General features: G+C 40.7%; 1 protein-coding gene across 3 annotated transcripts; it reads right to left on the bottom strand.

Moving 5' to 3' along the window:
* Positions 1 to 793: 793 nt before the first annotated feature.
* Positions 794 to 20,811, bottom strand: mvp (major vault protein; the record flags this gene model as incomplete). Of its 3 annotated transcripts, none has more annotated exons than XM_084405207.1 (17): positions 794 to 1,280; positions 1,479 to 1,667; positions 1,755 to 1,881; positions 1,972 to 2,088; positions 4,007 to 4,218; positions 10,600 to 10,744; positions 11,476 to 11,673; positions 11,891 to 12,126; positions 12,696 to 12,893; positions 13,816 to 13,941; positions 14,686 to 14,922; positions 15,155 to 15,249; positions 15,498 to 15,629; positions 17,292 to 17,415; positions 17,693 to 17,888; positions 18,810 to 18,954; positions 20,675 to 20,811. In XM_084405207.1, the coding sequence occupies 16 exons, from the start codon at positions 18,944 to 18,946 to the stop codon at positions 1,161 to 1,163; spliced, it is 2,589 nt and encodes an 862-aa protein (XP_084261333.1). In that variant the 3' UTR covers positions 794 to 1,160. The 3 variants fall into 3 exon arrangements, with proteins under 3 accessions (XP_084261333.1, XP_084261334.1, XP_084261332.1); XM_084405208.1 differs by having other exon boundaries at positions 12,696 to 12,890; positions 20,675 to 20,810; XM_084405206.1 differs by lacking the exon at positions 20,675 to 20,811 and having other exon boundaries at positions 18,810 to 18,964.
* Positions 20,812 to 22,528: the final 1,717 nt, after the last annotated feature.

Below are 22,528 nucleotides of genomic sequence, written 5' to 3'. Positions count from 1 at the left end.
TAATTTGATTATGATGCATAATCTCTGCTTTTAGAGACTGTCAGTGGATCTGTTAACATTTGTTATATAAAGGATAAGTCTTTTATTAAAGGATATACGAATTCGAATGTGAATAGGTTGAGTTTAATGATTTAATGATAAGCTCACAACGCACATCGCCACACGCAGGTGTAAAATGGCTACAATCTAAAGTAAATTTCAAAGACAAAACGTCCATTAAACTGGAAAGTCGCCGTTAGCAAGCGGACACGCTCCCACTCCAGACACGAGTTAATTTGCCTGAGTTCATTCTATCACGTGACAAATTAACGATTCGGGATGTAAAATCGGGTGTTCCTCGTTTATCTTTAACTGAATTATAATGATTTTCTCATTTGTAATATGATCAAAGATTGTGTATGTGAAAGTGTATATTGGGCATATGGCTTTGAAAATATAACATTTAAACTAATTAGTTCACTCTGAGGGGGAGAGTAACATGATTCGAGTCACGAAAATCCCCCGCCACCACTTTTTATATGGCAGCGCCGACATGTGGCCAAACACTGAAACACAAGCATTCATAACCCGTATTTCAGGGGTTCTCAAATCTGGCCCTAGAGCTCCACTTTCCTGCAGTTTAGCTCCAGCCCTAATCAAACACATCTGAACAAGCAAATCAAGGTCTTCAGGATTACTAATATAGGCAGTTGAGTTTGATCCGGGTAAGAGCTAAACTCTGCAAGGACAGGGGACGTTGAGGGCAAGAGTTGAGAACCCCTGCCATATTTAGTAAAAAGTGTTGGAAGACAGCTGACGCAAATGCACAATATTTTATTTGACATTTGAGAAGGCATTATTAAACAATTGAAAAAAAGTAGAGCAGAGTAATAAAAAAAATTCTAGAAAGTTCTTTGGTATTATCTACTGATTATGAATAGTATAAAGACACCCAAGGCACATTTCAACATAACACAAATAAAGACTTGAAAAAGCAAATGTGTTTTGAGCATTAGTTCACACGAAAAACAGGACAACAAGGGTACTGCTAAAACTGCATTTTCATGGGTTTAATGTATCAGCTATTAATGTAAACTACAACATGGAGTATAACATCACAGTTTTTTATGCATTTCATGTGGTATAAGGCCTCTTGACTCCTCTCTCCCCTATTTTTTTATTTATTCATCTTTGCCCTGCAGAGCCCCCAGGAGGCCATTAGCAGTAGAAAAGAGATTAATAGGAGAGGAGCCATCTGTAATAAGAGTAGACTTCAGACCCAAAGACTGCAGGAGCTTCACCTGCAGAAGAAGAAGAACAACAAAAACGGTACATGTGAGATAAATAGTTATATAACCAAAAATATGACAAAATATTGAAACAGTAGAATCTTTTCACACCTCACATCCATTCAAAATGGTATTATGAAGACATTTATGATGCAAAGCCTCTATAGAAAGATGTTAATTTGCCATTTCAAAGTTCTTGAGCTCACTCACCTGTAGTTCGGGCCCGGCTCGGGCCATTTCCTTCAGGGTATCGGCGCCCAGGTTCTCGATCAACTGCTTCAAGCGCAGACTCTCAATCTCTGCCAGCTTCTGCCGCTTCTCCACCTCCATTCGGTCCGTTTCCTTCTTGTAGGTCAGCTCCTGCTCACGTGCCTTACACAGACGGGCCAGCTCAGAGTCCTGGCACACAGAGGAGAGGAAAATGGTCAAAATCCAATAGGGTGAGAATAGATAAAGATGAGATCTAGCACATTTTGGATGACGTACAGCCTCGATTTTCTGAGCCTCTGCTTTGAGCTTGGCCTCTTCGACCGCTGCCTCTCCGTGTATACGAGCTGCCTCGGCTTTAGATTGTGCCTCGGCCTTCGCTGCTCCTGTGCTCTCCACTGCAGCGCTGGGACGCACACACATTGATTATTATCCGTGAAAATGTTAAATGAGCGCACAAGCTTGAGCGTAGCACTGACCCTTGCAGTGAACTCACCTCTGGGCCTCCAGCTCCAACAGCTCCTTCCTCGCCTTCTCTGCCTCTGCCTGGTCTGAGATCTTCTGCCTCTCCAGGCGACCCCGAGCCTCCTGCTCCAGACGCTCTGCTTCGTGTCTGAAAGAAGGGAAATGAGTGTAAATGGGCACGACAGACAAATGTGGAAAGCTGGAAGAATAACAGAAGCTTGATTCTTCCTCAAAGCGAAACATCAGAGCAAAGCGTAGCTTATGTAAATTAAGACAAACGAAGAGACTGAGAATTAGATTAAAAGAAACCCATCAAGCTAAAGGCCCGTTCACACCAAGGACGGATGCATTCAACATGCACCAATGCTAAATTTTACTAAATGTCATAATCATTTGATAACAAACGAGTATTCATTACTTCAATGAGCTCATTGTTTCTGCCTTAAATTATTACATTGTTTAAATTAATATATTTTTAGGTAACTGTGATATGTATATGTACCTGTATATGTGATATGTATATGTATACAAACCGCTCGTTTCGTGTCTTAGGCCATCAATGTGTACTTACGATGGGGAATTGTTTAATTTGGACGATGGGGAATTGTTTTAATTTGGACTCTGTGCTTGTGTTTTGAGACAGTGACCATCGACCTGCATTATATGACTGACAGACAAGAACGGTTTGACCTAAAAATATCAAAATTGAAACTACTGCGGAAACAAAGACACCTACATCTTGGATGCCCTTGAGGTAAGCTAAAACATACCAACATTTTATTTCAAAGTGAACTATCCCTTTAAGAGATTCAGTATGTAATAATGTTAAAGGCAGGGTAGGCAGGTTTTTTCTAAAAAACTTTTTCCCAAATTTGTTTAAACTGTCTTTATATACACAATACATAATTAAAATGTAAGTACTCTGAGAAGGAGAGTATAAAAATCGAGTGTCTGTAGTCCTCTCAGGGCTGCAATAAACACAGCTACTTATTCCATTCACTCCCACCCCCTCTCTTCTGGGCTGCGCGATGCGATGCCACGCGCAATGCCGACCGCTCAGCTTGGAGGACGCGCTTGCCAGCGCCGAGCGGAGAGGAGCGCAGTGCATGTAGTGACATCATGTCAGAATCACATGTAATAAAATACCTAACTTTATCATTATGAATATAAACAACTAACATGGCTGTTAGTACTCACTTTCAAGCTAGCATATCGATACTGGTAAAGTTTTGATTCGGTAACGAGCTAGTAACATAAGGCAAAGCTAAAAACAGGTTGCATTGATACACGTTTTCCCATTACCATCAGTTACACTGTGATGAAGGTGAATTTCGTGTAAGATTCATAACATATACAGTGTTTTGCATGTAAGAGCTTCCACGATGAAAGCACTGTTGGCCGATATTGACTCTCGTCTGACTTCTTGCTTTATCCAAAGACTTTTTGGTCATAGCCTTTTTGAATACTGTCTTCCTTTTTTTTTGCCTTGTTTGCCTTCGCTGACTGTATATGCAGATACTGGGAATTTTGACTGCTCTTTCTCTGCCATAATTGTGATTCTTCCTAGCTTCCATGCCTCTCTGCTTCCTCGAGTCAAACGGGTGCGCGCATGTGGGCAGCTCCTGTAGCGGCAGGGGTGGTAGCCATGGTAGCGAGGGAGAGTGATAGTCGCCCAGCCAATCATTTCATTCGTTCCGAATGGAAATAAGTAGCTATGTTTATTGCAGCCCTGAGAGGACTACAGACACTCGATTTTTATACTCTCCTTTTCAGAGTACTTACATTTTAATTATGTATTGGTATATAAAGACAAATTTGGGGAAAAGTTTTTAGAAAAAACCTGCCTTTAAATTCTGCAAAATAAAAAAAATTGACAAATTTAAATAATTATACCTCACATATTTAAATACCTCTATTTAAATTAAATAACTTAAATGTTTAAAATTTTTAATTATTGAATGTGACAAATATGAATATAAAGAATTTAAGGGAAAAAAAGCATCATGAAGAGAGAGAGAGAGAGAGAGAGAGAGAGAGAGAGAGAGAGAGAAGGGTTTGGTTTGTACCGTGCGGCAGCCTCCTGTGAGTTGGTGGTGATCTCAATGGCTAGTTGCACGCTCTTTTGCAAGGCGTCGCGGGTGCGCTGGTCCACCGGCTCCACAGACTGAATGTCCACGCTGCTGATAACTAACCCATTCTGGTTAAAGCGCAGACTGGACCGCACCGCAAGCTTCTCATCAAAACCAAAGACGGACGAACAGATGATCCTGATGGAGTTCTGAAAGAGAAAGAGATTCATATGATCAGAGTAGACAAAGACAAATAAGACTAGGGCATGTTTTTAAAGTCAGGATTTGAAAAACTTAGCCAGATTTTTTTTAACCATCATTGTCATTCATGTTTCATGAATGACAGTTCTTAACATTCATTAATATTATATCTGGATTTTGTTTCCAGGTTTCTGCAACTGGAAGGGGGGTTTTGTTTGATTTGACTGCTTCTACCTCACCTGTTTATTGGGTATTAGTATTTTGGATTACCCTTTTAAAAGAGTTCTTTCTTTTTCGGTGTGTCATTTGACACAACATTGATTATTTTAGAGAAGTAACATATTCACAAGATTTCTCAATTATAAAAGCATAAAGTAAATGTGATTGTAATTCACTATTGCATTGTGAAAGAGTATTTAGTGGGGTCCACAAAGGGATAGCAAAAAGTATCATACTCTGATGAGACTGAAACTTTTTACTCAACAGTAAAGTGTATGTTTAGTGTAAAGCTAACACTGCACTTGGGAAACACAATCTCTGTAAAATACAGTAAAACTGTCATGATTCTGCCTTCTTGTCTCTGATTTTCCCTGGTCTTGAGGCAGGATCATGACAGGCCCATGTTTCATGTGCAGCACATGGCCATTTGTTTGGCCATGTGCTTGCGTTGTCTCGTCATGTAACCCCGCCCCCTTGTTTAGTCATTATTGTTTCACCTGTGTCCCTGGTTAGATTATTGCTTTACCTGTGTCACCTGTTCCTGATTAGTTTCTCCCTTTTTAATCCCCTCATGTTTTCTGTCCTGTGTCGGTTCATTGTGAATACTGCTGTGATGTTACTCTGTGAATCTTGCCTGTGCTATTATTTCATGTGAGTCATTGCGAAATAGTTCCTGTGAGTATCCTGTCTTTGTTACGAGTCCTGTGAAGATCCTGTTCGTGTATTTGCTGTTAGTTAGTGTCTAGTCTTCTGTCAAGTTTATAGTCTAGTTAGTATCCTCAGTCTTGTCTTGTTTTACCCCATTGTGGGCTTTATTTTCCCCTTTTTGCCTATAATAAATCGTGTTTAGTGTACTTTGTCTGCGCCTGGGTTCTCCTTCCTCATCATCATCATAACAGAATGAACCGACCCTTAAAGAACCCAGCAGACGGTATGTTCTCCCAGCTCCAGCGACAATCGGAATTCCGTGAACAATGCTGGTTGTCAACTCCCACCGACAGAAAGGTCAACCTTCCATTCTCGTCCCAGGGTGAGTGGATCCTGAAGAATTATGCCCAACTCTGGGATTGTTTCTCTCGGGAGGAGCCGCAGTCTTCTTTCCCGAGGTCTCCACCCTCTGTCAAGCTTCCTGTGATCCCTGAGGGTCGTCTGCTAGCCGTCGCTACACATGGGGACCAACCCAGACCCGCCGCTACTCCTGAAACACCGTCCACGTCCATCAATCTTCATGGTAAGCGTGGAAGACACCCGTCGTGGGAGTCAGCATCGGAGTCTTCCTGCCCGGAGTCCTCCTCGCCTGCGCTGAGCTCCCCAGTTCCCTTAATGGTTCCCGCTTCACCTCCCTCTCCTGTCACCAGTCCGTCCATGGCATCTGCTCCGCGGCCTAGGAGAAAGAAGAGGAGAAAGGGAGCCTCTCGTTCTCTGTCTCTGTCTGTCCCAGAGCCCGCCACTGTAAGCGCTGTCCCAGAGCCCGCCACGGCAAGCGCTGTTCCTGAGCCCGCCACGGCAAGCGCTGTTCCTGAGCCCGCCACGGCAAGCGCTGTTCCTGAGCCCGCCACGGCAAGCGCTGTTCCTGAGCCCGCCACGGCAAGCGCTGTTCCTGAGCCCGCCACGGCAAGCGCTGTTCCTGAGCCCGCCACGGCAAGCGCTGTTCCTGAGCCCGCCACGGCAAGCGCTGTTCCTGAGCCCGCCACGGCAAGCGCTGTTCCAGAGCCCGCCTCTGCAAGCGCTGTTCCAGAGCCAGCCTCTGCAAGCGCTGTTCCAGAGCCAGCTTCTGCAAGCGCTGTTCCAGAGTCTGCAGTCATGAGGGCTGCAGAGCGAGCAGCGGCCGATTCAGCTGCTAAGGCTGTTTTGCGGTCGGTTTCGGCGAGCCACGAGATGCCAATTGTCATCGCTGCAAGAGCCTTGTCCGAGTATCTGTCCAGTCTAGCCAAGATTCTGGAGATGCCTGTCCCAGCTGATGTGTCCAGTCCTGTCCCAGCTGATGTGTCCAGTCCTGTCCCAGCTGATGTGTCCAGTCCTGTCCCAGCTGATGTGTCCAGTCCTGTCCCAGCTGATGTGTCCAGTCCTGTCCCAGCTGATGTGTCCAGTCCTGTCCCAGCTGATGTGTCCAGTCCTGTCCCAGCTGAGGTGTCCAGTCCTGTCCCAGCTGATGTGTCCAGTCCTGTCCCAGCTGATGTGTCCAGTCCTGTCCCAGCTGATGTGTCCAGTCCTGTCCCAGCTGATGTGTCCAGTCCTGTCCCAACTAATGTGTCCAGCCCTGTTCCAGCAGATGGGTCCAGTCCTGTCCCAGCTGACAGGAGGATGTCTGTGTCCAGTCCTGTCCCAGTTAATGTGTTCAGCCCTGTCCCTAATTTTGTGTCCAGCCCTGTCCCAGCATCACAGTCTACATCTTTCTCCGTTCCCTTACCACCTGCCACACCCATTGTCTTCGCTCCGCCGCCGGCTGTAGCGGTTCCCTCTGTCACCCGACCTCTGTTTGTTTCCCCTGTCACCACTTCACCCCGGACTGTTTCCCCCAAGACTGTTCCTCATGTGCCCCCATCAAAGTCTGCCCGGACCCCTCGCCCCCAGCCATCGTCCTGTCCACCCAAGACCACAGTCCCACCCACCCACCCTGGACTATCCCCCATGAACTCTTTGTCTCCACCTCCTCTGCCTTGTTTGTTGTTTTTGATTTTTCATCCCAACCCTGTTATAGTTTTTTCTTGTTTGCCGTTGTTGTTGTTCGTCATGTTTTGTTGGTTTGTGTCCTTGTCTCAGTCTGTCATGTCACGTGTTTAGTGTTCCCTTAGGGAGCGTCTGGAAGCCGCTCCTTAAGGGAGGGGTTCTGTCATGATTCTGCCTTCTTGTCTCTGATTTTCCCTGGTCTTGAGGCAGGATCATGACAGGCCCATGTTTCATGTGCAGCACATGGCCATTTGTTTGGCCATGTGCTTGCGTTGTCTCGTCATGTAACCCCGCCCCCTTGTTTAGTCATTATTGTTTCACCTGTGTCCCTGGTTAGATTATTGCTTTACCTGTGTCACCTGTTCCTGATTAGTTTCTCCCTTTTTAATCCCCTCATGTTTTCTGTCCTGTGTCGGTTCATTGTGAATACTGCTGTGATGTTACTCTGTGAATCTTGCCTGTGCTATTATTTCATGTGAGTCATTGCGAAATAGTTCCTGTGAGTATCCTGTCTTCGTTACGAGTCCTGTGAAGATCCTGTTCGTGTATTTGCTGTTAGTTAGTGTCTAGTCTTCTGTCAAGTTTATAGTCTAGTTAGTATCCTCAGTCTTGTCTTGTTTTACCCCATTGTGGGCTTTATTTTCCCCTTTTTGCCTATAATAAATCGTGTTTAGTGTACTTTGTCTGCGCCTGGGTTCTCCTTCCTCATCATCATAACAAAAACAGTCAAATACACTAGTGTTTGAATTTTAGGAAGGGACTTTTCAGCAGCAGGAACTCGTAATCTGTTGAATACTGATGTAAATAGAAATGCATCACAATACATGGGTATTTTAGATTATAAACCTACTCCTCTCTGCTAGAAAGTGTAGAAACTAGAAAAGGAATTTCTTCTGGATCACTGGAATAAAAAAAGTGAATAAAAAAAACAAATCCTTGAGTGGCCCAGTCAGAAAACTGACCTTAACCTCATTGTACATCGATGAAATAAATGTGTTGTACTGCCATACAGACTTATTAGCCTTATTAGCTTATAATACATGTGCCTTGACTAGTATTCACTGAAATAAGACCTGAAAATGAATTGTTGGACAAGTGTTCAAGGCATGTTTATGTACAGAATAAAAATTAAATAAAAAAACATTAAAATCTTGTATGGCATAACAAATTGATCTAATCCATATAAATAGAAACATTAGGAAAGAATGTCCTCTAATATACTGTGAAAGCTTAAATAAAGTAATACATATAGTGTACATATAGTGTTATAAGAAGTCACAGATTGATAAGTTAAAAGCTATCAATTATGTGAGCTTCATTTTGTAGAAATGTATGAAATATTTGTGGTCTGTAATCACATTCTGTGATGTATGCAGTATTAAAACAATGTGTTTTACTTTCAAATAGAAATAAAAAACCCTCAATCATATGATTTATCGATTTTGGGCACACAAGTTTCTATTAAAATATGATTGTCTAACATGTGCCAACGCCTTTTATGGAACCAATATAAAAGACCAAATTATAAACGCATCACCACCAAAGGAAGATCTTCAGTCGAACAGCTGTCATCTTCAACACTCAGAAAGGTTTATATATTTAAATTATATAAGCAAATTATATATTGCTTCTTTTGCAAAACTACACAGTATTTCCTCTGTGCCAAAAACAAAACAAAAAAAACAAAATGTCAACTGGCAAGTACATAACAACCATTGGTGTCTCCACCTCTCCATCTGAAGAAAGTGATCTCAAACAGAAAAACTTTCAGAAGATTGATGTTAATCTCAATGAGGGTATCAAAGAAACTAAAACCCAGGTCTTTCTTTGGTACGAGACCCAAACCTATAACCAGGATCCAGTTTTCATTCAACACCGACATGAAAATTGGTCTTGTTGATGCAGAGTATACACCAGTCAACAGGGATCTGAATACAGGAGTTAGTGGAGATCCCATCTTTCTGTGGTACTACAGTGGCAGCACTGAATCTGACATTCCTATTGTGAACCTAAATGTAAGCAAAGATGCCAAAGAAGAACCTGCTCTTCTGCAAGATGGCTGGGAGAGACTGGGCTGTGATCTGAACCGTGGTGCGGGAGGAAACTATATCTATCTGTGGGTGAAGAGAGAGAAGCCGAGCTACATCTGTGAGGTTGCAGCATCTGTTGACTTCTATGCTGACAAGCACATGTTTGAGCTGGGCTTCACTCGTGTGGATGAAGACACCAATCGTGGTGCTGGTGGAAACCAAATTTTCATTTGGTATCGGCGCAGAACCGATATGAGCAAAGCTCTCACTGCTCTTGATGTTTCCACATGTGCCCGAGAAGAGTCTAACCTTCGCATTAAAGGGTTCAAGAAAGTCAATGCTGATCTTAATAAAGGAACAATTGGAAAAAGTGCATAAAAACAAATTGTGGATCACAGATAAAAGCCATGGTTCTACTGGTCAATCCACAGTCTTGGGATGAGTATTCAAAGGCTAATATCGTTATTAAAGGGTAACTAAACCCCTGGTCAGAGCCTGACTCCTCCCACTGGCAATATTTGAAAAATGCTGGAAAAGTAGGCAGAGCCCAGTGGAGAGGGGGCGTGCATCTGAGACGTATCTCTCTGCAGGCAAGGGCGTGGTTAGCTGGTACCCTCTGACATCAGAGTGTACCACAACTTCCAATAGGAAAATTCAACTGCAGTAGCCACTGTTCAACCTGAAGAGGGCAGCACTCAGACGTTTTTACACCCTATTTAGTGAAATTAAAATACTTTAAACACAAATGTCAAAAAAAGTACTTGAATCAATGAACAGCACTAATAAATCCCCATTTTTACAGATCATTCACTAAAAAAAGTTGGTTTAGGGTTTAGTTACCCTTTAACAAAAACCTGAATGATGGCAACAAAGGCATGGACATGTACCTGGCATACAAGTAAAAGAGCAAAACTGCCCTTGTGGTTTGAAAACACCCTATTAAAGAATCTAATCATTACCAATATATGGAAACTACATGTTTCATAACTGATTAAACCTTACCAATATTTTTTCACACAATCAACCAATTAGTAATGGAATCACACTTCTTGAGAGTAATCTAGTTTTAGAGCAATCAATGATTTTAAATCCACTGTCTTTTAACCATGTTTTGATAATTGTTTAAAGCACATTGTGATTTGAATTTTCCTCCACTTTTGTGTCTGTTATAATGTCAATAAAAGTCATCTATTAGCATTAATCATGGTATAGTGACTTTTTTTATGTGTGCTTGACTTCTTTTTAGAGGCTTAATCATACATTGGAAGGGGACAAAACAACAGAAACACACAATTACGATTGCAGGGGCTAGCTATGTAAAAGATCTCAAATGTTGAGGGTTTTGTCTATGGGTTTTCAGGTTTGCACATAATCACTAATTGCAACACAATTATGGCTTAAAGTCAGGACACTAAACATGTAAGAAAGAGAAGTATCAGAGCAATAAAGCTCTAAAGGTGTGTCACATACCTTGTGGAAGTCGTCAAACTGCACTGAGGCAACTGCTCCTCTGATTCTGGAAGCGATGGCCTTGCATGCATCGCCCACAAAGTCCGGCACTGAGAACAGAGTCGCAGCCTGGGCCGCATCAGCAGGCAGTTTGATGTCAAAGTGCCTGATACCCGAGAGAAAGAAAGAAAGAAAGAAAGAAAGAAAGAAAGAAAGAAAGAAAGAAAGAAAGAAAGAAAGAAAGAAAGAAAGAAAGAAAGAAAGAAAGAAAGAAAGAAAGAAAGAAAGGTCACTGCTCTGTTCAGTTTAAAGGGATATTTCACCGCTGGAAAGATGAATGTGTATGTAAACTGGGTCATTTATGTAGTAGAAATGTGAAATTATTTTAGAAGTTGGTGCCTTCTAGACTGAGAAAAGCCAGAAAATGTATTTTTGGCTCATGTGGATGAAAGACAACAACTCCCAGAATGCACTTGCTTCGCTGCCCTACAAGGCCACTCCCAAGCCAAGCCTACCGGTTACAGAGGGCAGTATTGGAAGAAATGATACAACTAGGCTACTAGTTGACTCGAAACTGAAAAGACGCCGTTTTATCGTGAGATCCCACCCCCTATGGGCGGGTTGAAAACATGCAGAAGGAGCTCCTACTACTGGCTGTAGTCTCTAGCCTCTGGCCAAAAAAGCCTCAGATCCAGACACACAATACAGAAATTTCTCGTCTCAGGGGGACATGAGGGAGAGAAGCACGGTCATTCGAAAATACTACCGGGTTTCTACTGATACAAAGCTTAATGCTAATCGGTGAAGTATCCCTTTAATGATATAGTCTATTTGCACTTAATTTGTACTCCTCAAGACATTTCGAATAAGGCTTTAGAGCACACGCACACCACGTACCAGTTGTAAGAGAGCTGCAGCTGCAAGCGGGCATGGTCAGCCGTCTCTATGGTGATGATGTCGGTACAGAAGTCTGGGCCAAGCAAGAGACAAATAGTTTTGATGACATTAGGACGTTTGGGTTTGTCTCCGGAAAGGGAGAGCATCGTAAACTGCTCATCAGGGCCCAGCATCACCATCTCAGGTCCAAACATCACCCTGTGAGAGACACAGAATGTGAAAGAGAAAAATTTTGGTTTTAAATTTTAACTGTAACAAATACACAACATGAATAACACACATAAGATTTTGAAACAAATGAAAAGACTTATAAGAAGAATTGTACAGAAACTAAGCAAAACTGCAGGTGTGAACAATGTCTTAAAGACGCTGCATAACTATATGACTGTCACTCAAACAAACTACATTACATTACCTGGCCTTCTTCTCTCTGTAGTCGTACACCTGCACGGCCGCATTGTGTGGGATACGATAAGACACCACTCTGGTTTTATCTCTCTCGGTTCGCACAAAGTTCCCTCCTCGATCAGAGCGGTCAGCCAGCGGGTCACGGGATTGGGCCAGAAGATTCTCTACATTGGCTGGAAGCTCTTTCTCCCACAATTCCTCATCCTGTGTTAGCATGTATGTCTGACCAATCACAGCACGCACCTGAAAACCAGACATAAAGTCAGCTGGGATATGAAGCACTTTAATTTCATTATGTTGCTGTTTGCGGGGTTTTACCGTCTACCCTTGTGTTTGTTTTGTTGTGCCAATATTAATTAAATTAATTGAACTCAAGTTATAGTTCTCCAATTAGAAACATGAGTCTTCCTTATTATCTTACAATAATGTACTAAACTGAAATAGAAGAATTTAAGGAATAGTTCACCTCAAAAAGGACAAACTCTCTCTTTATTTTTATCCTCATATTTTCCCCAGTGTATATTACGTTTTCTTCTGCCGAACACAAAAGGTGGATTTTCCATCCTAGACACTCTTTTCCTTATAATCAATATTTACAAAATATCTTCCCCTCCGCTGTAGCTTGTAAATCAAATCAAATGTCATTAGATGCTAGATTTGATGACACATTAAAACAAATGACAATTTTGTCACTGTAAAGATAGACAAAATGTCTATTTCTTTAACTGCTCTCGGGCCTACAAGATTCATAATATCCTTATGACGAGATTCTGAAAAACAAAGAAAAGAAAATGTGATCATTTTTATCTTGCCTTTCCAGATTTGATATCACGGACATAGATTCCCTCATTCTCATCCAGCGGGATAGCGTCCCGTCTAAGCATCACCTCCACAGAGGCAGGCGGCACATATTCGACTGGCCCACGCAGCATCCAACGGTCACCTGGACGACGCTGTATTCCCCTTATTTTGGTCCGCTTTTCCCCTTCTTCTTCATCTACCTTGTCCTGCTGAAATTGTACAGGGCGGAGAGATGGGGTGAAAGAAAGAAGGAGGGAGGAGTAACAATGGCAAACATTACTGTAGGGTGGGGATGGACTCTGCAGCACAAGTGGCATACGTTCAGACTGCGTGTGTGTGTGAGTGTGTGCATAAGCAAGAGTGAATAATAAGAAAAAATCAAATAAAGGAAATGCAACAGATTGAAATCATATTTATCGAGAAAAATTAGGATGGGAATTAAAGTATTTATAACAGGGAGGAGGGAGAAGGGAATGAATTAATGAAGGAAGTGATTTCCCCCTCTGTCTATCGTTAAAGTGCTCTAAATGTCAGCGTTGAATGGGGACTTGCATTCACACAGTATATTCAGTGATCCAGAATCAAGTTCTTCCTGTTCACACAATTTATGACAAGGTGGATTATGAGTTTCAGAAGCGCTCTGTTCACAAACCCAGTTCACAAACTGAAGAACGAGTGGGTGAAAAAGCACTCTCTTGACTGGTATGTGCCTCCTTATCACGTAAACATGAAGACAAAGATTTCGGAATGCTGAAATCGACATATTAACAATTGGGATCAAGGGGCAACGGCAGCACCTTTCGAAACAGGTAATATCCGTGTACACTAGGCAAACACAATACGCCCACTCTCTATTTGTTTTCCTTTGTTCCGAAATCTCCAACAACAGGTCTCCACCCTTCATTTTCACCCTATACTCGGTCTGTTTCTCTCCTTGTTTAAATACCATTTGAATGAATCAGAGCTCTCATGTCTTTCCTCTCACAGAGCGCAGGTGTTCAGAACACCTGTTAAACACTGTATGCAAATGCTACAACTCTACCAGCTGTTCATATACTGAATTTCTTGTTAATCATGTACTAAAAGGGTCATTTTAGTAACTAATTATAGATGATTAAAGATGTCCTGTACCCCCTCTGTGTCAATGAAGGCCTCGACAGCACGCAGCACGAGCCCCTCCTCCTCAGACAGCACGTACACATCCTGAATGCCGTTCTCCAAATACTCTCCGGGCCTGAGGAAGAAGGAACGCTCACCCTGTGAGACAAGGAGAGATAGAATAAGGAGGAAAGAGAGTCAGTGCATGTTACACTTGAAATGAATTTAAATTAAAAATTAAAACAAAAAAAAAAAAAAAAAATTGGTATTGGTATTAATTAAAAACTATAAGTTGTGTTTTTCTATTAGAGTATATAAAAGTTGTTGGTCAGAAATTAATATAATATGTTACAAAACATTTCTATTTCAAATACATTTAAATAAATTCTCTTTCAAATACATATTCATTACAGTTTCTACAAAACAATATTATGCAGCACAACCGTTTTCAATATTGATAATAATAAGAAATGTTTTCTGAGCATCAAATCATCATATTAGAATGATTTCTGAAGGATCATGTGACACTGAAGACTGGAGTAATAATGCTGAAAATTCAGCTTTGACATCACAGGAATAAATTATATTTTAAAATGCATTTAAATAGAAAACAGGTATTTTAAAATGTAATCTTAAAATATCATATCTTGCACACAACTGCATTGAAATGCACACTTAATATTACTTGAAAGGAATAAAAACCCTAGACCCTCTCAACTCCTTTTCATTCCAAAAATTGCTAAATTGGTTAAGTGAAGTTTGCAGATGCCATTTTCATTCATATATATATATAAATAAAAATTGTGACTGAAGTGTCTTACTTATTTAGGCCATTGTTTATCTAGTGCAGCAGCCTTCAGTGCACTTAACATTAAATGCTGTAGTTGTCCTGTGTTCATTCACCTTCACCACTCTCTTCTGTCCGAGCTGAGGTTTTCCATCGGCCCCCACGGGGTCCAGGACCACACAGTACTGCCTGCTGTTCAGCGTCGTCACGTCAACCACCCCGACAACCTCCTCGGCAACAGAGGGTATGTGAGCTTCTCTGTCTGCCACAGTCACCAGCCACTCTTCTCCAGTGCGCCGCTCTCGGCCCCCGGCGTCCCGGAACGGTCGGACAGCGCGCACATGCAAAGCTTTCTGATGAAGGACGAAATGACAAGCAGGCATTAATAATTACATCTGGGGCAAAGTGTGCTCTGAAGCTGTGACTTCATTAGCGAAGTGCTTTCATCCTTAATTAATGTGTGCTATACGTTAATCTTACTGTTGAACCAATTAACCCCCCCAATCCCTCATTACCGGTAGACTTAAGTGTGAATGGAGAAACAAGAGAGGAAAAACATGCGGCGATAGGGACAGAAGAGGGTACCTTGTCCGTGAGGATGAAAGCATTGACAATATCCACAACCTCTTCGTGAGCTCCAGGCAGATAAGCTCCCACCTTACTGACCTGCCATTCCTCACCTGAGACACATACACACAATTTTAGCCATTTGTTTTTAAGCATGCATGCAAAATATGAACTGTCAACTATGTTTGCACATAAAAGACAAAACAACACTGGAGCTCAATGATTATAATTGTATGGACATTTTTCAAAACATCTTCTTTTTTGTGCCACAGAAGAATAAAAGAACAACATGATGGCGAGTAAATTATGACAATTACATTTTTTATTTATGTATGCATGTCTGCAAGTGTGTCTTACGCACCAGTCACTCTTTGGACACCACTGCGGTCCAGGCCCTCTTTCCGTGCTCGGAGGCGAATGGCCTGATTCTCTCTGATCACCGTGGCCTTTATGACTTCCAGTACCGTCACCTCCTTTCTGGGAATGTACGTCCCTGCCAGGAAAGAAATGTTCAGCAGGTTAGACATCTTATCATATGATGTCATCAATAATGTATGGATGCATTATAATGGATACTGGCAATGCACTATACTGTGATTGTGAGTAACTTGCATCTCTCCTTTTCACAATTCACACTTTTTTCTAATCAAAATTCAAGTTAAGTCAAGTTAGGTTTATTTGTATAGTGTTTTTACTATACACATTGTTTCAAAGCAGTTATATTATATTGTGATATGTATCATTACTGTTATAGAAAATTACTCATTTTGTGGTATAAGATTAGAAGTAGAATTATTTATACAAGATATACCATAATTCTTGAGCGAGCAAGTGGACTAAAATTTGACTCCTATTTACTGCATGTTCCTGGTTTTATTGTGCACAATTTATCTGTGAATTCTATTCCAAAAACATGTCTCTCTTTGCATTGAATTAGCTTTTCTTTTTCAGCTAACTTCACAAAGTGGCTTCATTCTGGTCTATTCAATTGATATTCAATCTAATCAATTCCTAATGAAGTTTCACTCAGAAATGTCATATTATGGAGGTAAATTGTGTTGCGAAGGGCATTTCATGTTGACTTTTATTTTGAAGGGGTGGTTGATTATGATTTCACTTTTCTACCTTTAGTTAGTGTGTAATGTTGCTGTTTGAGCATAAACAACATCTGCAAAGTTACGACTCTCAAAGTTCAAAGCAAAGGGAGGTATTTTCTTTTAAAGAAATAGCTTTTTAAGGACTACAACAAACGGCTGGTAGGGACTACATGACATTCCTCCCGGGTTAGTGACTTCATTAACATAAACCCCGCCCCCGGAACACGATTTATAGATTATCAAGACAGAATATGCTAATACATGACTAGAAGATAACTACACATAAGCTACATAAATTCATCAACTAACCATTCAGAAATGTTGTCTACATGTTGTCACTTCTAAATGTTGTCACTTCTCTCCATCTGACTCTGGTTTGAACATAAAGGCTAAAAGGTTTTGAAATTTTCAGTGCATGTCTGTGTGAGGTAAAAGGACACAAACTATTGAAGCTCCGCCCCCTGTGCTGGGAGCAGCAGCTCATTTGCATTTAAAGGGACAGGCACAAAAACTGTGAGTTTTTGCTCAACCTCAAAAAGTGACAACTTTAACATGCTATATAAAAATATCTGTGTGGTATTTTGAGCTAAAACTTCACATACACACTCTGGGGACATCAGAGACTGATTTTACATCTTGTGAAAAGGGCATTATACCACCCCTTTAATCTATCAATTGATCAGCATCTGAAGTTACCTGCCTTTAGCATAATGTAGTTAATATCTGAAAATTGATGCCGAATAAACCCGCTTCCCTTTTCATGGCCACCTCCTCAAACACATGTTTTCAATTAAACATAATAATACCAGGAAAAGCAACACTAAATAAGAGAAGAACCTTCTTGAAAGGTATTTGCTCTTCACTCACTATCTGTGGGAAACAAAACAACAAAGAATGTTCTTCTATATACTGTAGCATTACCCCTTGAGGAATAACTTTACTTCCTTTTATTTTCCCCTGATAACTTTATAACTTTATTATTTTCAACTGATATTTGCTTTGAACAGGAAACTACTCCAGGCTGGCTAAAGCTAATGCTAGTTGTGCTGCAGTGGTACCTGGTCCCTCAAACAGCCACTCGTCTCCTGCTACTCTCTTCTCTCCTCCGTCCTCTTCAAAGTCCAGTAGGGCCTGCAGACGCAGAGCTGTGTCCGGGTACACAATCTGCAGCGGTGTCACATCCTGCGAAAGTTAGAGAGAGAGTAGAATATTTAAGTAATACTTATATTATGATATACACTAATAATTATAATAGATGTTAAAGAGAGAACCAGGCATTAACTGCTGCAAAATGGTGCTTGTTTTGACCTAAATAATTTGAGCTGATGGGAAATTCGTAGGTTTGGTACACAGATTTGCGACTCATTACGGAAACCACAACCTGTTGAAACTACCCACATGTCTGTTAAGCCACAAGCTGCAAAGCAACATGTTTCCCAGACATACAATAACTCCATACCTTTTGAACCTCTTCACCGGGGTAAAGAGGGAACGGATCCTGGGTCAGGCGGATCTCCAGGTCAGCATGTCTGAGCTTAGCTTGCCCTGATGCGTCAAACTGAACTCGGCCTTCATCATCACGAGTGACAGGGTTGAGCACAACACAGTAGTGCCTGGGCGGCACCATGATCATGCGGACAGGGGCAAACAGTACCCTGGTAGAAAATGCGAGAATAAGTTCAGTGATACAAGCAAGTACACAATCACATACAGTAATACCAGCATACATACACTACATTCAAAAGTTTTGGGTCAGTAACATTTTTTATTTTATTTTTTACAGAAATAAATACTGTAAAAGACATTTAGAATGTTACAGAAAATTTCTATTTCAAATAAATGCTGTAAATGCTTTCTATTCATCAAAGAATCCTGATCAAATGTATCACGGTTTCCACAAAAATATTAAGTAGCTGTTTTTAAAATTGATAATAATCAGAAATGTTTCTTGAGCAGCAAATCATCATATTAGGATGATTTCTGAAGGATCATTTGACCGGAGTAATGATGATGAAAATTCAGCTTTGATATCAAAGTAAATTTAATTAAAAGTAAATTACATTTTAAAATATAGTTAAATAATTTTTTGATCAAATAAATGGAGCTTTGGTAATAAACATAACAGACTTATTTCAAAAACATTAACAAATCTTACAACCCCCAAAATTTGCAGCAGTCTCAGAAACAAAAAACAAACAAAAAAGAGTAAAAGAGAAAAATTATAGACTAAAAATAAATCTATGAAATGAATCATAAAACAGCAATCCAAACACTGTTAATACATAGTTCATATCAGCTGTTGTTTGGATTCTGGGCAATAGAGGAATGGAAATAGGCTTGATTACACACAGTCTCCCAGCAACTCTCTCCCTCGCCACAGTTTGAAATTGGATAACACTAATAATATGCAAATGCCCTACATTTAATGCCCCAGTAATGCCCCTGCAATTGCTTTGTAGACATCAAAATAATGAAAAATCTATTTAGGTCAAATGTTAAAAGCCAAAGCCAGCCAGAACCTGTATTTCAACGGCATTTGCACAATACAGTAGTTAACCTGCAGTTTTCTAAGTTACCTCTCATTGTCCTGGCGTATATAGGTGAGAGGGCCGATCTCCACCCGTGCAATGTTGGTGTTCTGATCCAAGACATGGATATAGTGGTGAGGCGGGATCCTGATGATCGAGGCACCGAGCATCTGATTAGCATCCATATTTGTTCCTACAAGCATACCCTCACAAAGTTTAATTTGGAATTATGTAGGGATTAGTGACCAGAGAATACATAAAATAAAATAAAATTACAAAAATTCAGGGTCATGTGTAATACAGTCCGGAACACTGTCTATGACAGTTTTTTATTATGCATGAAAAACCCAATAATATAAAGGTCAGCAGAGTTTCCAAGAGCGAACACACCTCAGCTTCTTATCTCTTTAGGGCAAATTCATGATAACGCTGCTATGGGTCAGATGACAACACTTAGCTCGTTGTCTTTTTAAACTGAGATTATAACTGATAAAATGTTGAGAAGTCGTTGATTTCATCAAGTCTAAAATATGGATTTTAGTTTGGAACAGAAAATTCTGTCAATCAAAGCTCTTCTCTCACACACCCACACAATTACAACACCAATCTCTAAGAATTTTGCACAACTCTTTCATCACTCCTTGCCCTAAATCGGTGATATCTGGTAATGTAGCTGACAAATTAAGTTATGCAATGTCATGTAATCTAAGTGTTCTTTAAAGACGTAAAATGCTATCTTTCATTAGGATGGATGGGCGGATGTTGCTTTTTGACAAAGAACATATTCTTTGGAAATTAAGCAAGATGGCCTGTGACACGGGGCAGAAAAAGATGGCATAATTCAAACACTATTATGGCATATTTATATAAAAACTTCAGAAACAGTTTACTGTTAAAGTGAAGCAGAGAAGTGACCTTAGTTCAATAAGCCATAATATCATATTGAAGAGTTTCATTTTTTACAGTGTTTTTTTTTTTTAAATCTGATGTTAATTGTAATAAATGCAATGTATGCAAATGTATATGCCTACTATGGCAAAACTGCAAGATGTGACATTAGTAGGCTAATAGTCTGCGTAGACAGAGGACATATTTTGACTGACCCTCACCAAATTTAAGTCTTTTGTCATGCATGACAAAAGTGACCAAATTAACATTAGAAACAATTAAAACATCATAAGTAAATTATTTTAGTATTTTTAATGGCTGCGTTTAGAATATTAACAAAGCAAGGTAATCTTTTTCGTGTCGTTTTTTTGTTTGTTTGTTTATTGGGTGTTGTACAAGAAGTTCACATTTGATTTCAGCACCACAGCAACGACCCATAAAGCAAACACATTTGTCTTCGAATCAATCAATCAAATCTCCGCCTGCTGTGACGTCAGTTGGAGGGCTGTCGACGTTCAAGGTGCAGCACCAATCGTAAAACACCGAGGGTGAACGCGGAAATTAGAGACTTATACACTAACCCTCTTTTTTATTTTATTGACGATATAACCGGAAGAATCCATGACATCTGAAATAATTGCCTGAGGCAGATAAAGCATGTGATTAACGACGTCACAAATAAAACTAATGTTTAGTCTACTTGATATACTGTGCGTGTAAAGATCATAATTACTTTATGTTCATTTAAAGTCCAGGTACACTACGAGGGTCTTCTGCAATTAAAAAATTCAAGCACGGTCAATGTTTTGATTATGTGCTGCGTTGCTTTACATAACATTTTTGCATCGTCCTCCTCCGCGCTTCGGATCTCCATTCGTTCGCATTTGATGTCATCGCGATTCACAACCAACTAATTAAACAACATTTACAACTAACCAAGTTAGATTAATGTAGCTGTCTAATTAAGTTATCCTTTAAGTTATGGCGATTCGTCTTCCAATTATTGCAAAATAAACGAGACTTACAGTTTCAGAAGAATACGTCCTTTAAACTGCCAGTCCGAGGTTGGATTTGTCAGTTTAAAGACAACTGGATGAATGCTGCGCAATGCTCTATAAAAACACGTACTGGAAGAGAGGTGTGTCATCCAGGGAAGGTGGGGGCTCAGTGTTGGGATTTCCCGGAGCTGGAGTCACAGTATCACTTGGCTTACTGTAGCTGGGTCTTAAAGAGCAACTTGCAGGTTAAATTTATAACTGAATTAATACTTGATTTTGTCTGAAGAGGTTTTTTAAAAACATATATGTAGAAATTACTAATGAAATCTAATTGGTTGTAGAGATTTTGATGAAAATGTGCTAGGCTCTGGAATACGCCTTTCCCCCTATAGCAACGCGTCATATGACGTATGCCGAGGTAAATATGAGCTCGCGTTCAGCCAGCGCTCTCATTGTGGGTGTAGTAGTTAGAGCAGTAGTGAGCGACAGAGAAAGTTTTAGATCGAGTTTTAGAGAAGCCATAATGGTAAATTATTGTGTTTGTGCTGGTTGCACAAAATCCAGCCTGTCAGGACATCGTGTCCATCATTTTCCTTCTAGGAAAAACAAGGCTTTTCGTTCTTGGGTGCGTTTTGTTCAGGTGAAGAGAGCAGACTTCACTGCCGCGTCTGTCACCGCACACTCGGTCATAGGCATGCTCGTCGGAGAACTCGGTTTCTTCATTTACATCCATTGTAATTTGTAACCTGAGCTCTTTCAGTGCACGCATCTTCGGGTTCTCCCGCCGGATGTAGGCGCGAGCACAACATCAACTGGCAAACGCAATGTAAGCGGAACGAAACTGAGCTACTCGTTATTGTGTTTGTGTGGACCGTTTATCAGTTTGGACTAGTGCAGCGCGAGCCTGATCAAGCAACACTGTAACTGCGCGATCCAGTAAATCAAGCATTTGAATTCGCCACAGAAGTAATAACATCGCTGCGAGATCTAGTGAGAAATATTCACATTTCTCCGTTATTAACGGATCAAACAGCGCTGACGTGGAAACCAGGAATAAACATTGTGCAATGAATGAACGAACTATCCAGTGTCCACAGATCAGCAACATTCACCATGGCTTTACTGTAGTAACACTAACTGCAACCATGCAAGTTTGGCATTTTCCACTAAGGCCCAGTATGCATCCACCTCCCTGCAACACTGACTTTCCTCAGCTGTAAACATTGCCTCGCATTTCCCACACAAGCACCTATGGAACAAAAAATGTTAGCAGGAATAAATATCTCTCTGTCTCTCGATGAGAAACCGCTAAGTTATATCACGTAACGTTAGTCTGGGCGGATATTAATGAGCATGACAAACGCCTGATCAAAGCTTAGTGTCTGTTATTGTAAGTTCCAATATGTTCTGTCTAACATTGATCCTGGCCTGTCCCTGCTCTCTTGGCAGCCTAGCAGGCTCATAATTGTATGGCTGTGGTCCGTCAACAATTTCCTCAGCGTCCGAAATGTCATTGAAATCCATATTTCCCTGTTGTTTGAACCGACAGCTCTCCCTCGTGCCACGTCACGACTCTCGCCCGTCACGCCCATTTTCAGATGCGGAAGTAAAATTTTCTCACAAAAACGACTCCAGAAGCCACTGTAGCGTATTTATAATTTTTTTTTTTAAGAAAATCTAGTTCCTACATTATTTTTCTATACATTGACTTGTTGGGTCTTCTAACCTGCAAGTTGCTCTTTAATGTAGCACATTTCAGCAAGTATTTTGTTTCATTTATTTAATACTTTAAAGTTTAAATAATCCAACTAGGTATTCGCTTTGAAATATTGCAATCAAATGATTGTCAATACCACTTTATGTAGTTCCCACAATTTTTAA

Source organism: Rutilus rutilus, assembly GCF_951802725.1.
Source record: "Rutilus rutilus genome assembly, chromosome: 1".
NCBI classification, from domain to species: Eukaryota; Metazoa; Chordata; class Actinopteri; order Cypriniformes; family Leuciscidae; genus Rutilus; species Rutilus rutilus.
This window is presented reverse-complemented; position numbering and strand designations above follow the sequence as displayed.